This window comes from Eublepharis macularius, chromosome 1 (genome assembly GCF_028583425.1).
Source record: "Eublepharis macularius isolate TG4126 chromosome 1, MPM_Emac_v1.0, whole genome shotgun sequence".
Lineage (NCBI taxonomy): Eukaryota > Metazoa > Chordata > Lepidosauria > Squamata > Eublepharidae > Eublepharis > Eublepharis macularius.
This window is the reverse complement of record NC_072790.1, coordinates 190,274,497-190,292,886: the sequence shown is the minus strand read 5'-3', so window position 1 is coordinate 190,292,886 and position 18,390 is coordinate 190,274,497. Positions and strand designations below refer to the sequence as shown.

The window sequence follows — 18,390 nt, the reverse complement described above, 5'->3', positions numbered from 1 at the left end:
CAAAATATGCCAAAGTTGCTAGATAAAATAAAGGAATTCGGAGATCTGGCTGGATTTCATGTTAACAAGAGGAAATCAAAGATATTATGTAAGAATATGATCAAACAAAAGCAACAAGAATTGATGGAAATTACAAACTGCGAAGTAACGCATAAAGTAAAATATTTAGGAATTGAGCTTACAGCCAAGAATATTGACTTGTTCAAGAATAACTATGAAAAGCTATGGCAGCAGATTGATAGAGACTTGATTAAATGGAACAAACTAAATCTGTCATGGCTGGGAAGAATAGCGGCAGTCAAGATGAATGTGTTACCGCAGATCATGTTTTTATTACAAAATTATCAGAGACAGTAAGCAATTTGAAAAGTGGCAGAGGAAGATTTCCGATGTTGTATGGGCAGGCAAGAAACCTCGAGTAAAAATGAAAGTGTTGTGCGATGCCAAAGAGAGAGGTGGACTGCAATTGCCAAATATCATATTATACTACGAAGCAGTTTGTTTGGTTTGGCTTAAAGATTGGATGTCACTGGAGAACTGTAAGTTACTAACTTTGGAAGGCTATAAAAATTGTTTGGATGGCATGCCTACTTGTGGCATGATAAATTGAAAGCTGATTCTATGTTTCTACACCATTATGTCAGAAGAAGTCTCTTCACAATCTGGAAAAAATACAAAAGTTATCTGGGTGAGGGTATCCCCTCGTGGGTGGTACCATTTGAAACTATTGACCCGAGAGCTATTTATAATAGAGACCAATGCCTGTCCTATAAAAAGATTCTTATCCAGGAGCAGAATATGACAAGAATTAAAACAGAAGAAGAGCTAGCTTTTTGCTATGGATGGTTTCAATATAGGCAGATAAAGGACTTATATAACTCAGATCGTTCAAAGGATGGAATTAAATGGAAAGATTCAGAATTGGAAGAAGTTATACTACAAGAAAGTATGGAAGATGTTCCTACGCAATACAGAACATTGTTATTTTATATGACAACAGCGGCAAGAATTCTATATGCGCAGAAATGGAAAGTGCAAGAAATACCATCTATTGGAGAGTGGATACAAAAGTTGCTGTACATGGCGGAAATGGACAAAATGACAAGAAGGCTGAGAGACCAGAATTCGGAAGAATTTTTCAAGGACTGGGGGAGATTGAAGGAGTATTTGGAGAAAAAGTGGGACGTGAAGGGGAAATTATGGCAATTTGAAAGTTATTAATTGGGGAAATTACTAGGGATAGGGATCTTTACCATTCAAAGTGAAGTTTTAATTATTGTTAGTTTAAATTTTGAATAGATTTGATTTTAATGGATATTATTTAGCTTATTAACAAAATAGGAGATAATAATATATAGAGTGAATAGATAAGTAAGTTATAGAATAAGATATGGGTTGGAAAGCTGTTGGAAGTCTATGAAAAAGGGGGGAGGGAAAGGGTGGGGGAAAAGTGATATTTAGGTTTTTAATTGAAAATTATATTTGTAATCTGTACTCACCTAATAAATTTTTTTATAAAAAAAATAATTTAATTTCTCATTTAATTTTCCCCGTCGTATACCTGCAAAGAAATCACCAGTTTCCTCCATCAGGCTGTAGGCCTCTCATCTGCTGCAGGCCAGACTGAGAGAGGGGGCAGGGCTCTGGCAGTTGGTAATCTAGGAACAACTTTACCAACTGTCCATGCTCTGTGACCTTTTGATCCCTAGGCTATAAATTCTATACTTTTAATAGAAATAAAATGTTTACAAGAAAATGTCATGGGTTACATATGGCTTGCTCCTAACCTATATGTTTTTAGTTGCATAAATACTGCAATGTATTATACACTAAATCTTGCTCCAAAAGCAGTGGAAGCAATTGGTTGATCCAATCCTAGACCCTAAAATACCCAATAGCTAGCAATGTAAGCCTTAGTCTTATGCTCCCATCAACTATGAAATGATATAGGAGAAAGGAAGTTGATTACATTATAATGGAATGGCCTGTTGCTTATTACCTTCCCTTCATGCTATAAATAAAGTTTCTACCATCTTCCACATTTACCTATTCAAGATAGTTGAAGTCATACATTAATATACAACTTTCTCCTCTGGTTTCCTCCCTTCTTTCCATTTCAAGATTGTCATCAAAGTTTTGGTCAGGGAGATAATTGGGTTCCAAAGTGCTTGCAAGTAGCAGGCAGAAACAGGAATCACTCCCAGTGATGTCATCGCACAGGGTCAAAGGGCGCCCTGTGTGTCACGCAAACCGGGGAGGGGCAGACAGAGCGGGCAGCTCTCTCATACTGCTGCTGCCACTGCGCCCTTGTCCCTGCCGGCGCGGGCTGCACAGAGGAGGCGGCGGTGGCGGCAGCAAGAGAGCAGGCCGTGGCCACCTCTGCTTGCTCTCTTGCCGCTGCCACCACTGCCGTGCCCCTTGTCTCTGCTGGCGCAGGCTGCACAGAGGCAGCGGCAGCTGCAGTGAGAGAGCGAGCTGTGGTGGCCACAGCCTTCTCTCTCGCTGTGGCTGCCGCTGCCCCTGTGCAGCCCGCACCAGCAGGGACAAGGGGTGGAGCTACCGTGGCTGCCGCAGCAGGGGTGAGAGCATTCTGCTCTTGCCACCGCTGCCTGCTGTCTCTGCCACCACCGCTGCCCGCTCTCATGGCACGCAAGTGCGCCCCGCACCCAGGGGCACGCTGTGCCACCCAGGGAGAGGGGCACCCCAGGGAGCATGCCCCCCCACCAGCCAGGTAAGTGGGTGTGGGGGGAGGGGGGATCAGGGGATCCCCCATCCCAGGCAGGGGGATGGCAACCCTACTCAGCATATTCCAAAACGTTCCCCAGTACTTAACAGATCTATAGCCTTTCTCCCAGCAACATAATCTCCTCCACATCTTTAGACCTCTAATCCCCAGCCATCCTTCTGACCTTGTATGGAACAGAGAGCATTTCTGAGGATGAAGGTCTTAGAATTGAATCTCTTGCCTGCTAGTTTTCCTCCAGGACAATATGACTAGATTTGGCAGTATCACTGGTGCCAGCAACCACTGTGATCACTGGCTCCTTCCCTACACTATCAGCCTATCACCGGCTTTCTAGAAATGAGCAGATACTGACTCACACCACTGACCTATCTAACTTAGTATCCTCAACTCCTGCAGGCAGTATTTTCAAGCCCTGACACCTGAGATCTTTTTGCCTGGTGATGCCTTACATTTAACCTGGATTTCTGTGTGGGAAAAAAAATGCTTGTGCTCTTACAGAAATGAAGAGGACCACACTGAATTCCAGCATAGGAGAAAATGGAATTTCAACCACAGCCCTAAGGGCATAAGCTGAGAGCAGCTGCAACTAAATTTATATGCTATAGAATTTGGATTCTTCTTTTAGCTCCATGGAGCTAATTGGTAAATGGGCCTGCTGTATAAGGAAACAGAGGGTAAGACTGAGATAGGAAAAAATACAGGGGTAAAGGCTGAACTTGTTTTCACTTGTGTTATTAAATACCGATTGGCTTATGTCTGCCAAGAAAATGTCATGATGCGACGTTCCCTATGGGTCAGTAATAACTTGGTGCTTGCACCTTTACCTTTACCTACACAGCTAGGACATGCATGCATGAGCTGTTAGATGTTGATTTAGTAAAGCAGTCAATAAGGTGCTCTGTTATGAGCACAAACAGCAATTTGCCATGATTTTACAGACAACCCTAAAGTAGGTTTATGTACAAGAATGTGCATTTGGAAATATTCTTATTCATTTACTTTGGAAGGATAAGTAATCTGAATGAATGAACTTACTGGACCGCATCTGAGTATTATTTTTGATGATGGCACAATGTCTGCAATCACTCTTTGCTTTTATGGGGCTGTGCGTACATTAGGAAGGCAGGGGAAGAGCTTTTCTAGAATTGATAAAGGCAGCTGCCCAGTGCCCCTCCCCTCTTCCGGTAATAGGCAGCCCACTTTCCCTGCAGATGGAGATGTAAAGTGTCCTCCCCATAGAAAAAAGTTAGGAAACAAATCAGATAATCTAAGTGAAGTACTCATTCAAAATCAGAAATCTCTTGGGCATGCTAAATGGTAGTTTAAACAACCAACTGTGGGGGGAACATGATATGCATGAGTCCATTTATTCATATGTAAAGCAGGGAGTTACTTATTTGTTTACAAAAAGCTGAGTGTACAGGTAACTGAAGACAAACCCTGCTTCCTCCCACTTCCTTACTTCATTGAGTGTTTGTTTGGTTGATTTTTTAAATTCTTCCAGCCTGATTTGCAAGTGAGAATTTTAATTGCCTTTAAAATGTGAGGCTTTCTTCTAGCTGCTGGAAAATTGCAGGGGTGGAGGGAGCCCTTGGATGAGAGTTATAACCTCTGCGAATGCCATCCCTCTTGACTGAGAGACCCAAAAGTTACAGACAGGAAAATCTTTCCCATTGTAGCCAAAGGGAATATTGCTCAAATATAATAAAGATTTGGAAACTGGAATATGTGTTACAATGATGTTACAGAATCAGAACAAATTTTAGGTGGAAAACATAGGATTAATCCAAACCTGAATAAATTCCTGTGCACACACCTAGTGATGTTGCCATTTGAACTTACTGAAGAGTACAGATAGCATGGCACATTAGAATTTGGGCTGAGGAAATAACATTGGCCCAAGTGGCCAGCCACTGTCCCGAGGTCATGTAAATCAGTTGGAAAGGAAACAGTTATTAGCTTAAAAGTAGTGAAGGCTTTCTTCACTTTATGAAATGAAGCACCTGGATTGTACGTATATCAGATCAGAAAGTATTAGTAACAGAGTCCCTCCTTATCATAGTATCCTTGCAATTTTCACATATTGACTGCAGTAGAAGGGGGAAACGGCCACCATTCTGCTGACTTGACTAAAACTGTCACTTGCCTTAATCCTTGTTTCAAACGAGCACTAAAAATAGAACAGCGACAGCTGACATTATTCTTTTAAAAGCCCTTTCCATCTAAATTTAGAAATGTCAGTATTGAATCTCACAGGGATCGTTACACATGCAACTAGGGTCTCCATAAATAACCACGACATCTCCCCTAGTAACAACACATAACAGGCATTCTGGATTGCTGGGAATTCAGTGCTCCCTGTCCAGCTGGGATCCTTTCAGCTGTCCAGGCTTAATTTTTAAAGGCAATTTCACCTCACTGGCCTAGATAAAATTATAAAAAGAGCTGTGAAATGTTTTTGCTACAGTGATTTTAGCTGTTTATGACAGTGTGTCCTTTTTATTATATTAATACAGCAACTAAATTTTTCCACTGGAACAAAATAATTAGAAACTGAACATTGATCAAAGGGAATATTCAGGGCACAAAAGAACAGTGCCAATGGGCAGCTGCTCATTGTCAGTCTTTTGGGCACATTTTACCCTTTGTTCCTTTGGAGACTTTACATGCTCAAGCGTTTTTAAGAAGTGTATTGCAATGTTATTTCTCTCTCTCTTTTTTCTTCCCTCTGTTGCTGTGTTCCTTAGGTGGGGGAGTTCAGAGCTCATGCAGCTGAATGGACGGCCAATGTCACCGCAGAGTTCAAAGAAACACGCAGGCGCCTGAGTGTGGAAATTTATGACAAGTTCCAGAGGGCCACCTCCATCAAAAGGAAGCTCTCTGCAGAAATGGCCATGAACCACAGCCAGGACCTGACCCCTTGCAAGAGAACCTTGTCTGTCAACCACCTCACCAGCGAGAAAGATATCTTGCCTGCCATCTCAAAGACAGACAGCATTTATATGAATGGCTTGACTCCTCACTGTGCAGCTGAAGAAATTGCTGTTATTGAAAACATTAAGTAGCACTGACTTTGAATCCTGATCTTTTAATCAGAAGAAGCCTATGATTTAGACTTACCTTGTAGTTCCTGATACTTTTTCCTGTTCATAACTGATGCTAACAGCATTTTTTACCACATGCATGAGTTCCAACAGAAACCTACCACAATAAGGATTCAGAGTCACCATCATATTTCTTGAAAGACACAAAATGAATGGCACTTCTGTCATTGACAAATGCTGGAACAAGCAATGTCTGATGCCTTTTTTTGTGCCCAGACTGTTTTTTTCATCTCTCCTAATGTGCCATAAGGCGTAACGAATGAATAATACCGGTTTAGGTTAACAATGTAGCTTTGAGGGATCAGTCCTTAAACTTTTCAGGGTCTACCTTAACAAGCCTAGGAATGGACCATGTATGGACTTACAAACTAAATGTAAATGGCAAGAAAATTTTATGCAGCCTTTTACCTAAGAAATTTTTGTCAGTGCCTTATCTTTTAAAGAAACAGAACCTCTATAACTCTCATATGGGTTTTTGTCAGTTGGTTGGTTGGTTTCTGCATGAGTAACATATCTCATTTGAGCTTTCATCATGCCCCAAACAATGATGTTTTAAGGGTGTATAAAGCTGAGGATACCAGCGTTGAAAGAGATGCCAAATCCAAGGACATCAAAGCAACACTCCTAACTCTAGCTTTAAAGGCACCGCAATTATGAGGGTGCAAAAGGTGTCCCCAGCAAGCATTTCTTTTACTCAGGTACAGATGATATATGTACACTCTGTAGACCTGTAGAATTTATGGATCCATGTCAGGTATTATTTAAGCTATAGTCCGCACTTCAGCCCCACGCATCACATACCAAAAAATCTTCAGTGTTGTGTTGCTAAATTATGTGATAGATGATAACAAATATTGATATTAATGGTGCATTCAAAAGATTCATTTACATACCATCAATGCAGGAAAATGCTGAAGCAGCAGCAGCAGCGGGATTTCTAGTAAATGCAATGCTGCTGGCAGAAAGGGATTCTAAAAGATTTTGTTTTAGCCACGTCATGCCATAAGCTATTTTAGCACAGGGATCCTGCCTGCTGGATTGCCTTCTTGAATGTTACAACTTACAATGTTTTTTACCTACTCTATAGGTGGGATTAAAGGGGGAATGCAGCTGAAACTGGCATCATCACTGTGACTTTCTCCACTGAGAATATAGAAGGTATCTGAAGACAAATGCAGACGTGAAAAACAGTTGACCAATAGCACAATCTGAATATCAATGGATATTTGGATAGAATAGGCTGATATGCAGATCTGAAACCTATCCTGGGGATTTCTTCAGTTGTTTTAAAGAAAAAATACTGACTTTAATTTTAAAGCCTCTTGTGTCTTTGTTACTTTCTCTGTGTGTGCAAGATTCAGAAGGAATGCAGGATTAAAATAATGGAATTGATTATCTTTTAACATTTTTAATGATTTTATTCTATTGCAACCTGGCTGTATATAAAATAAATGCCCTTTAAAAGATTAATAGGCAGCCTGATCCTCAAAGCATAACTATGGTGCAAAGCCATTGAAATGTCAGGGGCTTGCACCTGTAGAGCTATTTGAGGCTCACACCCTTGACTCTGAGAACATTAAAGCAAAATGGGACATTGATTGGACACAATTCAAATAAATCCATATTGTCTGCTACTATTAAATAACATTATACACTATGAATGTTAAATTAATGGATGCTTCGTCTTCTTTTCTACAAATCTAAGTTATCAGTGTAAATAGCAGTCATTGAGGAGTGAATGAGAGTATACATCTCAAGTCAGCAAAGTTCCATTAATTATGGCCAGGCTCTTCAAAGAAAAAGCCCCCAGCTATCCCTATCATTTTCCCCAGCACAGTGTTCTGAATGTTGACATGGTAAGAAAGGTCAACTTGCCATGTATAAACTGTGAATTGTAATGAAAATGAAAATAATAAAGTTTTTAATTAAAACATACTTTACCAAGTCTCCTACTTGTTGCTATTATAATGGTGAGAAATCTTTTCTAAGACCTGCACAGTAGAGCTCTGAAATTAGAATGATTTTGTACCAAACTGCAATTGTTAGTGAATTAAATGAACTTGGCAGATTCAAGACCATTATGTCCTTTTAGTATTAACTTGTTTCTTCTCAAATTAAGCATAACTACTGTCCTTGCTCCTGCCCCTTTATATTTGTATTTTGTCGTAAACATTGACTGAAAGCTTCTTTAAACATAAAGAAAGCACTGTGGACACAAAACAGACTTAAAATGTCTGTTGCTGAAGATCAGCACCTCCCCCCCCCCCACCCCCATTACTCTGCAAGCTACTTTTTACACTCCGAGGGATTTTAGATAGCATCTTGCTATTTTAGACAGAATGCCACTACTAAAGGCTCAGCTGTATCTACAATTCACTTGCTCACACACCTCTTATTATGCAGAAGTATTTTGCATAGAAACATCTCAGATTAGATGTCTGTGAAAATATTTTAATATGAGGAGCATTCAGTCATGAGTAGAGATGGGCACGAACAGAAAAAAAACCCGAATGTGATGTTCGTTGTTCGTTGCCATCCACGAACAGGGACTCACGAACAACCACAAACATGGCCCTGTTCACAAACATGTTTGTGGTTGGTTGTTCGTGGGGGCCAGCAGGCTCTCCTCCAGCCATCATCCAAGTCAAGATCCCTACTGCACTACTCCCAGAAACCTGACCTGAGCAGGCACCAGGAAAGGTACTAATAATAAATAATAGCTTGGCCACACAGCCTGGCAGTAGCCCTGGAACTTGAAGAGGTAGATCCCTACCGCACCACTCCCAGAAACCTTACCTGAGCAGGCAGCAGGAAATAGACCAATAATAAATAATAGCTTGGCCCAGAGCCTGGCAGCTGCCCTGGAACTTGAAGGGGTAGATCCCTATTCCACCACACAAAGAAAATTCAAGCTCCAATGCACTTTCTCTATCAAAATGCCAACAGCAACTGTCTCTCCACTGACTGCAAAGTCAGAGCTGGGAGTCCCCCTCCCCCCTGCTCTTTGCTCCCTTGTTGTAACACATTTGAGCTCCACACTTGAAAGGAAGACATGCCTATCAAGCTAAATTGGGCTTAGATTGGGGTTTCCAGGGCAACAGCAGGAGTTCAGACAGAGTTCAAACAATCACTGCGTAAGTTGCCAAGGGAATTGATTGCAGGTGCCAGACTGTCTGGCTTGACAAACAGCAACGAACAGCAACGACGAGGCTTGCAACGACCACCTGTTCATTTAGAATGGTGTCTCACAAACAGCTTGTTCGCAAACAGCAGATTGGGCTGTTCATGGCTTTTTTTTTGTTCGTATTGCTGTTCGTGCCCATCTCTAGTCATGAGAGCCCCCATGTACAGCCCAGACAGAAGCCTCCCCGCCAGTTCAGTGAGAACTAGTCTTTTGTTATGTTCAAAGCTGGATCTGAACGTAACAGGAACAATATGCAGCAGTCAGTTCTTCAACACATAGGCCAGTACTTAAATAGAAAGGCTGCACCAGTGGAGGATTCCTTTGCAATATGAAGACAGTAATACTGACCTATCTTACAAGGTTGCTTTAAAAAATAATAGACGTGAAGCATTGTAAACACCCTAAAGTACTACAAATGCAAAGTATTGTTATTTCATTTTCCTCCTTTAGCCTTCAGGTATTCCCTTGTGACTCTGGCAACCTACTACATGTCCTGGGTTGCATACTGGTGAGGACAGCAATAGTTCCCTGGAGAGGAGGAGTTGCTAGTCCAAGTCAAGTAAATGGGTACAATTCCCAGTGACACTGAAAAGGAGGTCAAGGTCTGCAGTACCAAACTTGCCTGCCCCACTGTGGAAAAGAATCATTCTGATTCCTTAGCAGCTGTGTCCTGGACTGGTACAGGAACAAGGACACCGTCACCATTATCTTTGTCAGTTAGAGACTTCTAACACCAACGATCATTTTCCAGAGTTGGTGAAATATTTTCTTATTTAGCCAACTGGTCTGGGACTCAGCCAAAACGTTTGGACAATTAGAACTTTGGAAAGATGAGAAATCTCTTTAAATAGCATCCTAATGAATCTGCAGTACATATACACCAGGGATTGTGATGTTTGTTCACCTTCTGAGCCATGGGTTTAGCACATCCATTCTGGCTATCCCCCATATCAGAATCTAGGAATGCATATTCAGCCCTGCCTTTAATAAAAGTTCAACTCTCAAGTGCAGAAGTCACTGGAAATTCTTGGATGCATTAATAATTGTCTGGAAACTACGAATAGTCCTTCGCTCAGTCATACCCTGGTCATAAATTAAAGAAGAACAGTAGTAATGATGGAGGAATACAGAAGTTACATACATATTATGTGTCGATGTGGACTTTATTTTATCCATGAGATATAATTTGGCATTTTTGGAGAACAATTAATTACTCAAGAGTAGCAGTAATTCTAGTAATAATTACACCAGCTTTGCATGTACAGACGGACAGAAAGATAAAGTTATTGAAGAGTAGAGAGAATAGATGTTAGAGTGGAGACTGCTCTGGCCTTATTAGAGGTGTGCATTTGTGCGTGTGTGTGTACGTGCCACCAAGTCACAGTTGACTTACGGTGACCCCAGCTTGGGGCTTTCAAGGCAAGTTTGAAGCAGAGGTGATTTTCCAGTGCTTTCCTCTGTAGATTCTTCCTTGGTGGTCACCCATCCAAGTGCTTAGCTTCTGAGATCTTATTAGATTTGGCTATACCTGTCACCTTCCCACCCCACTGGGCCTAAGTGACTGCCATTGTCCTTTGCAGAAAATAAGAAACTGCATGTGCCCTATGAGTAGGGTTTCTAACAGAGCAGTCAGAAGATGCCAGATTCCGTTTTCACTCAAATGGATTTCAAAGACCTAGAAAGGGAAAGAATCCCTTTGAATACATTGCTTCTGTCTTCCATACTCCCACCAATATTTTGCTCATAGGCCTTTGAATATTGGGTAGCTTTAAAATAAAATCACATTGTTTGGTAAGGGTTACATATATGTATGAATGTGAAGTGTATAGAAATTTAGTTGAACAGATCTTTAGCTTTCCTGTTTTGCTCTACCATCTCAGATTTTGATAAATATTCAAGCTATGCTGTGCAAGATTTCCCCATTGCACTGTGGAATAATTTATCCCTTATTTCATTGTACCAGTTTGGAATCCCACAAAAGTCCAGGCTACTAGAGTGCTGAAATTCTTCAAAATTCATTTCAGAGGTCATTACCGCCACTTTCACCAACAAGACACCAAACTCTTCACTGGGACTGGAGGTTATCCTATTCTGTTGGAAGATGCATGGCTGCAGATATCATTAGTACATGTTAGGGTTGGTGATTTAGACTGGAATTCAATTTGGTAATATAAGGAGCATAGAATCTCAGTGAGATAAAGTGGACAGTGCCTTCTTGCCTTTCCCAGCTATGCAAAGATGCTTCTTGGTCATCAGGTGACAGAGCTCTAGTACAGTATCTTCCAGATTTTAATTTAATTTGTTACATATTTCAGCAGCTTTATAAGTGCTGCTCAAATGTTTAGTGCAGAAAATATTACAGATTGTAAATGTCCTCCTGCAACTCTTTCTCCATTCCAGAAATAGCAGGAATATGTTTTGTACTGGCAAAAAGTGAATTGACTACGTATGACGGGGTCCCCCAAATTTTTGAGCTTGCAGGCACATTTGGCCTGCCTCAAAATGACTGCTTCAGGAGACAAAGCCAGCCACAAAACAGCTGCCACAGTTTACCTTTGGTCACACAGTGAAGATCCTTGTATAGCTTCTGCCAAAGCAATGTTTTAAACCATCTGCACAGCCAATCAAATTTCCAATGGCCAATCAAAGACCATGCTAGGCAAAAGCTCCACATGGTCTCATCCACTTTCTAAAAACACTTGGTGGGCACCAGGAAAACTGTGAGTGGGTACAATGGTGCCTACAGGCACTATGTTGGGGGGCCCTGACCTATGAGGAAAAGCCTCATATTACTACACTTTGTAAAAAGCAAACTAGAAGAGGATTACATGTTATATGCCTTTTCAACATTGAAATCAACATCATTTGTCTGTAGTCCTTCCTCTTTCATACTAAAGAGATTCATGTTATCCATGGAGTCAGCAACCTTAGTTCATATTAATATACAGATTCATGTTTATAATGATTCTGCTGATTAGTCTTAGCAACAGCAAGGCATTTCTGAAAGCAATTCATTTTGTTAGCCCAGACGTTAGTTAATTAATAAAAATATTGATACTCCCAAGACAGTTTACAAATCCAAATTTAAAACATAGAGTACAATAAAACTTTGAATAGCCCCCCCAATGCTTACAGCCGATTTAAGCTAGTCTTAGTAAATGAGTATGTATAATATTCATCAATACCTACTATCCTATGCGCATATATTAAACAACTAAATCACATGTTCTCAACAGTGATGAATAATATTTTCCAATGGGTAAACTGCAGACTCATATTACTTTTCTAATTATAAATATAATGGTATTCATGGCTTCATTTTAATTACTGATAATTAAACATTTCTAAATAGCAAGTCTGAAAGGAGTTACCAGATATACAGAAGACTTACAGCAAAAATGGGAGTTTAGTACAATTTCTTTCAAAGAGATACATGAGATAGGTTATTAATAAACTGAACTGAATATTAGCATCAGCCATTATCATATCCTTCTGTTATAAGAAATAATAACCTTATTTTATCATCATTACAAACTAACAGTGCCATCTTATGTAGAGCTGAACCCTTCTGAATCCATTAATATTAACTGACTTAGAAGGGCATAGCTCAGCTTAGGATGGCACTAAGAGGTGTATCCTAACTGAAGTTATAAATTCCTGTAGAAATCAATTATTCTTACAGCAACTGTGACAGAATGCACTGGAAAGCAGGTTTCCTAAGTGCAGCAAACAGAGAGGTGGGAGGGAAAAAGTTAACTCTTGCTTGGAATGGAGAGATTGATTGACAGGTTGCACCCTCCTCTCTGATTGTTCACTTACAACCCAGCTGAAGGGCTGAGAGTTGGTTTCTGATAGGATTATTTAGAGAGAATTTGTGAGTGAGTCTGGCAGGGAATGTTAGGCAGGTTCCCCTCTGGAGTGAGGAAAGAGGAATATTTTGCCTTAACTGTAACATCACTGTCCTGAAGGAGAATTCTATTTAAGAATTTTTAGTATGTGTCAGCATAACCTGGAGCCTGCTTGACACAGACACCATAGAACTGGAAGTGTGTTGGGGCAAGATTGATTGGGTAGCAGGCGGAGACTCCCTTTCAAGCCAAAAGAAGAAGGGTTATATCTTCTGAGGAGAAGATTAATTCTGGCACAGTTACTAAAGGGGATTTGGCTCTGAAGAGGACCCCAGGTCTGTTGTGAAGGGAAAATAGTTTTAAACTAACTCTTGGAAACCTGAGCTATTGTAGGAAACTCTGAAGAAATGTTATTGCTGTAGCTGAAGTATTAAGTAAAACACCTCTCACTGTTAAGAACCAAGAATATAAGAAACTAAGCTTCAAATAAACTATTTTACCTGTTACTCCAAGTGTATTCTGTATTACTAGCAAAATTTTACTTCAGCACTTTCATTCCCTGACTATTTATTCAATCCCTGCCTGTTAAAGTTATTTTCTTTTTTAATGTTATACAGTCTCCAGTGCCATTCGCCATCAAGTTTCTGGGCTGGGCTAAAAAGCCAAAATTATATTTGACTGTCAGGATGGGACAAACAGACTTTCCAACTACAAAGATTAGCACACTACTTGATGCTGCTCACCCAAAGCAAGCAAACTGAATTTTGGTGGGGAAATTTGCTTCACAGTGGGGGAGTGAAGGGTGTGTGTGTGTGTGTCTCATAGCAACATACTGCAAGTAGTGTTGTCATGGATGGAAGTGATAAAAATGACCAGATCCCCAAATTTCAGTGCACTTTTGTGGTCTGCCTTGGAAACCAAGTTAGTCAAAAGACAGTATACAAATATAGGGAAATGTAATTTCTAACTGTCAGCCACTTTTGCAGGCAGGTCCCACAGCTCTGGATGTAGTCACACCACAGCTATGCTAAGTTTTACTCTGACATAATGTCAATATGATCCTATCCATACACCCATGAAGCAAAGTAGAAAGCAATGCCCCCAGAAACCAGCAAGAACATCAACAGATACTTCTTCAGCATCTCTGTCAAGTCTGCTGCCACACACCAGTCATAGTTACGCTCACTGAAGATCCCTCTACATGTATGGAAGCCACAGTTACAAGGAAACAGCCCTATGCTTCTTCTTTATACATACGTAACACACAACCAGGCAGCAAGGAAGAGGTGACTGTGCTTTCTGTGGAACTGGCTGGCAGTTGTGAGCCGGGGTGGCACAAGGTGAATTATTTTGCCCTGCCTTGCACCACAGAGAACCTGCCACCACTGAGACCAAGGATGTGGTGCCCCCACCACCTATCCTGGTCCCAGCAACAGCAGAAGGCCCCACCTACCACCTGGGTGTATCAGCAACATCAGTGCCTTCAGCTGCTGCTTACCATACCTGCCCCAGACCTAGCAATGGTGGAAGTCTCCAGCTGCCACCCAAGTGTCTTGGCACAGCACTATTTGCTGATGATGATCCTTGAATGCCACATGAGGGCTGGCTTGGTGTCCTTCCAACTCTGGAACAGACTGGTGCCCTAGGCAACTGCCTACTTACATCTAGTAGCTGGGCCAGCTTTGATTTTGAGTGACATGGCTCCTCCCTTTCCAGAGGGGCCATGGCTTCCCCCCACCCCCCCAGAAAAAGTGTTGGAGCACACAGGCAGGCTTTCTGTGTTTGAAGCTGTGCTTTCAGGAAGTGCTGTGGCTTGTTGCTACTGATATTAGTTCCTGCCTTCCTACTCAATGTGCCCTGGAGGCTTGTACTGCAGAAGAGCCAGCAAAGTACTTAATGACTGCCATTCACTCTCCCACTTCCTTATTGCACTTATGGTAGATTTTCATACCCTTTCCCATTTCACAGTTGATTCAAATATATTTAAACAGGTCTTTAAGTTCCACTTATAAATTAGGCAAATAAATTAGCAGATGGTTGATTGAATCACCATTTTATTTAGTTTTTTTAAATGGATCAGTGCATTTGGTCTACTCTTGTGAATTGCTCAATATAAAACCAGGTGATGACTCAAGATCATAGTTTATCCCAGTTTTAAATACAGTACTGTGAGCTTCTGAATAGTAAACAATTCAGAAGACAGGATTCAACATATACTAAGGTTTAATTGTGCTGGCTTTCTACGAACAAACTACCTCTACAACATGTTATGGCTGGAAAGGTTCAGTTTCTGCTCCAAGTCCAGTAGAAAATTAAGCCCCCTTTCATGTACATCACACTGAAGCACCTATGTGATGGTGTGATAGAGTGTTGCCATCCCTAGGTGGCATGATACTGGGAGAAATCAGGGTAAGGATAACATATTTGATATCATGCCAATGGATAATGTTATTTTGGGCACAAAACCAGAAGTGATAATCACCCTGTCAAGTAACAGTGGACATGGGGGTCTAGGCCAGGAGGTTTCCAGCTAAAGTGGAAGACCTGGCCTCCCTAGTGTGATGCCACACTGCTGGGGAGTGTGTATGAATTTCACAATTATATGTATAAGCCTGGTTGTGTGGGTCCTTCCACCCCTAGTATGCTACCAGTCATGCCACATACACAGTCATCCTTACCTACATGGTATGATATTCATATATACCCCACTATGGCATGGGTCCTCAACACAGGAGGTAAGCGGCTGGATGGGTTTGTGAAAGGAACCTTATTTCCCAGAGAGTTACAAAGTAAGAGTTGCTCATTAAATTTTCCATACAGAAATGTTTTTCTCCCCTGCCTGCCACCTTCAGGGAAGACTCCAACGTGAACTTCTATGCACTGAGACTGTTTTTGCTTCATTGAGATGCTGCTGCTAACTCAGCAAAGCCATAAAAAATGAATGCACCAAAAAACGAGACACCCCCCCCCCCCTCAATCCCAAACAAAGAAGTGAAGAAATCTATTCATGAAAGGCTGGGAGAGAAAACTGGAATGAACATTGATATGGAGAGAAAGTAACCATGGGGCGTTTTCACACCCCCAAAGCCTCCAGAAGATCATACAAAACTCACAGCATGAAGCATCTTCCTAGTGCGATTTCCCAGCATGATTTTGTTTAATGGCATGATTTCTGACATCATCGCACCATTAAAGGGGATCATATCAGAAAATCACGCTAGAAAGATGCTTCGTGCTGTGAGTTTCACGCAATCTTCCAGAGGCTTACAGGTGCGTGTGAAAACAGCCATAGTCCTAAACACACTTACTAATGATTAAGTCCCACTGAATTCAATGGGATTTACTTCTTAGGAATGCACTGTAAAGCTAGTACAGAGTTTTTGATTATACTGTTGTATTTCCTGTTTTCATCAATGTGTCCTGTGTAACTCTGCCTCATCTGGGTGGCGGGTGGGTAATCAAAAGTCCAGCTCAACAAACTATACCTAGAAGCTGTTTGGATGCTTCTATCCTTGATTCAACCCATCCTCTCCAAAATCTGGAACAAGATTTCTAATATCCGAAATGTGACTTGCATGCACAGCAAGCCATGAGTTAATGGGTTATATCTAGACTAAGTTAGCAGAACTTCCTGGTTATTCCTGGTTTCTCCTCCCATTGTAGTCCATTAGGGTTGCCAGTCCCCCAATGTGGGTGGAGGATTCCTTGCTTCCACCCTCTACTCTCTGCCACCACTCACCTGGCCAGCAGGGGGGGAGGTGGGGGAAGGGCTTCCTAGGCCATGTTCCGGTGCAGCGCAATAACATTACTTCCAGGAGTGACATCATTGCACAGGCCACAGGTGTGCTCCTGCACTTCATACCTGGCCAATTTGGGGTCCAATTCCTTGACTGCAGAACTCACTGGGTACTTCCTACACTTTCTGGATATCTGTTTAGTTCAATTTGTTTGCTAAAACCATGGCATCAGAATTGCAAAGTCGTGTTAACTACAAGTATCTATTAAAAGGTCAGCAGGAATAACTCAATAGACATATTTACAGACATATCCATACAAAGCTTGTGAAAGGATTTCATAAAGAGGATTATAGGACATGAGTTAAATTGCAGCTACAGCTTGGTCAAATGTAAGTAGCTGTTGCTGTTCTGGGACTGTGATTTATTTGCCATCCAGACAGGTTGATGGCATTGTTTGGAAGCAAAATTGAGGGTAGTGTGTAAAATATCCTTGTTATATATGATTTACCTTGAGAAAGCAATATCTGTGAGAGAACTGGGTATGTTGAATGACTTTCATATCTGACTGGGTATCTCTACTATTGTCCCAATCTTGCATTAACTCTTGTATGGTCCCTGGTGTAAGATGCCATCATCACTCAGGAATATGGTGATGATCTTCTTAAGCAAACAAAGAAAAGCCCACATGGCCTACTAGAGTACATCATAGCAGTTTGCCTAACCAATTTACTAGGTTATGGGCAGATTATATACGTTTTATAACCTTATTCAGTATAATAGTAGCACTTTTGAGCACTTTTGCCATTATTGAATGGAATCCGTTCATGCTCATAGCAAAACAATTGGCATGTGTGATGGACAGGAGGCTGTTCTATTCCTGAGCCTATGGGGGTGCTGCCCCAGCATCCAATCCCTTTCAGAGGGGGGATGGAATGTTGGAGGAGAATGCAGCCCCAGTTCAGTTCAGTTCAGTTCAGCTGCCTTATGAAGAGAGGAGACAGTTTTTGTGTATAGCTCTTCCTGATATTGTAGCAGAGTGGTTTAATTCTACCTTTCAGAAATGACAGAGATGTGAGGACTGTCTCTGGTAATGAGAAACCTTGTACCATTTAGTCAGACTCTAGGGAATGGGCAGGCTGGTATGTATGGAATCCTCTGCATGTGTGGAATGTTCTGTCCTGATGATTAGTCAATGAAAACTGGCTTGTACTTGAAAGCATTAAGGGAATGAAAACCACAATCTGAAGCCATAATAACTAGCTTAAATTCATGTGCCTCAGCCAGGTTTCTGCCTCAGCCAATTCATGTGCCTCAGCCAGTTGAATGTGGGGAGACTAGGGCTGCTGATCTAGTCTTTAAAAGCAACTGGTATATAAATAAATAATCTTTGTTATCTTTATAAGCCTCCTGCTTCAGTGATCTCTCTACTCTCTGTGATCAATACAAAACTTACCTCTCAGCAGAGACTAATAACAACAACAACATTTGATTTATATACTGCCCTTCAGGATGACTTAACACCCACTCTGAGCGGTTTACAAAGTATGTTATTATTATCCCCACAACAAAACACCCTGTGAGGTGGGTGGGGCTGAGAGAGCTCCTAGAAGCTGTGACTGACCCAAGGTCACCCAGCTGGCTTCAAGTGGAGGAGTGGGGAATCAAAACCAATTCTCCAGATTAGAGTCCCGCATTCTTAACCACTACACCAAACTGGCTCTCTACCCAAATGTAATTGCTAATATGGGCCCTTTTCTGGATAGGCATTCAG

General features: G+C 41.3%; 1 protein-coding gene across 1 annotated transcript in view; it reads left to right on the top strand.

Moving 5' to 3' along the window:
- Positions 1-7,691, top strand: part of KCNK2 (potassium two pore domain channel subfamily K member 2) — a 146,180-nt gene extending 138,489 nt beyond the window's left edge. Inside the window, exon 7 of the mRNA XM_054981405.1 lies at positions 5,494-7,691. Coding sequence (XP_054837380.1) covers positions 5,494-5,811 — 318 coding nt within the window. The 3' untranslated portion in view covers positions 5,812-7,691. The remainder of the gene's footprint in view (positions 1-5,493) is intronic.
- The last annotated feature ends 10,699 nt before the right edge of the window (positions 7,692-18,390 follow it).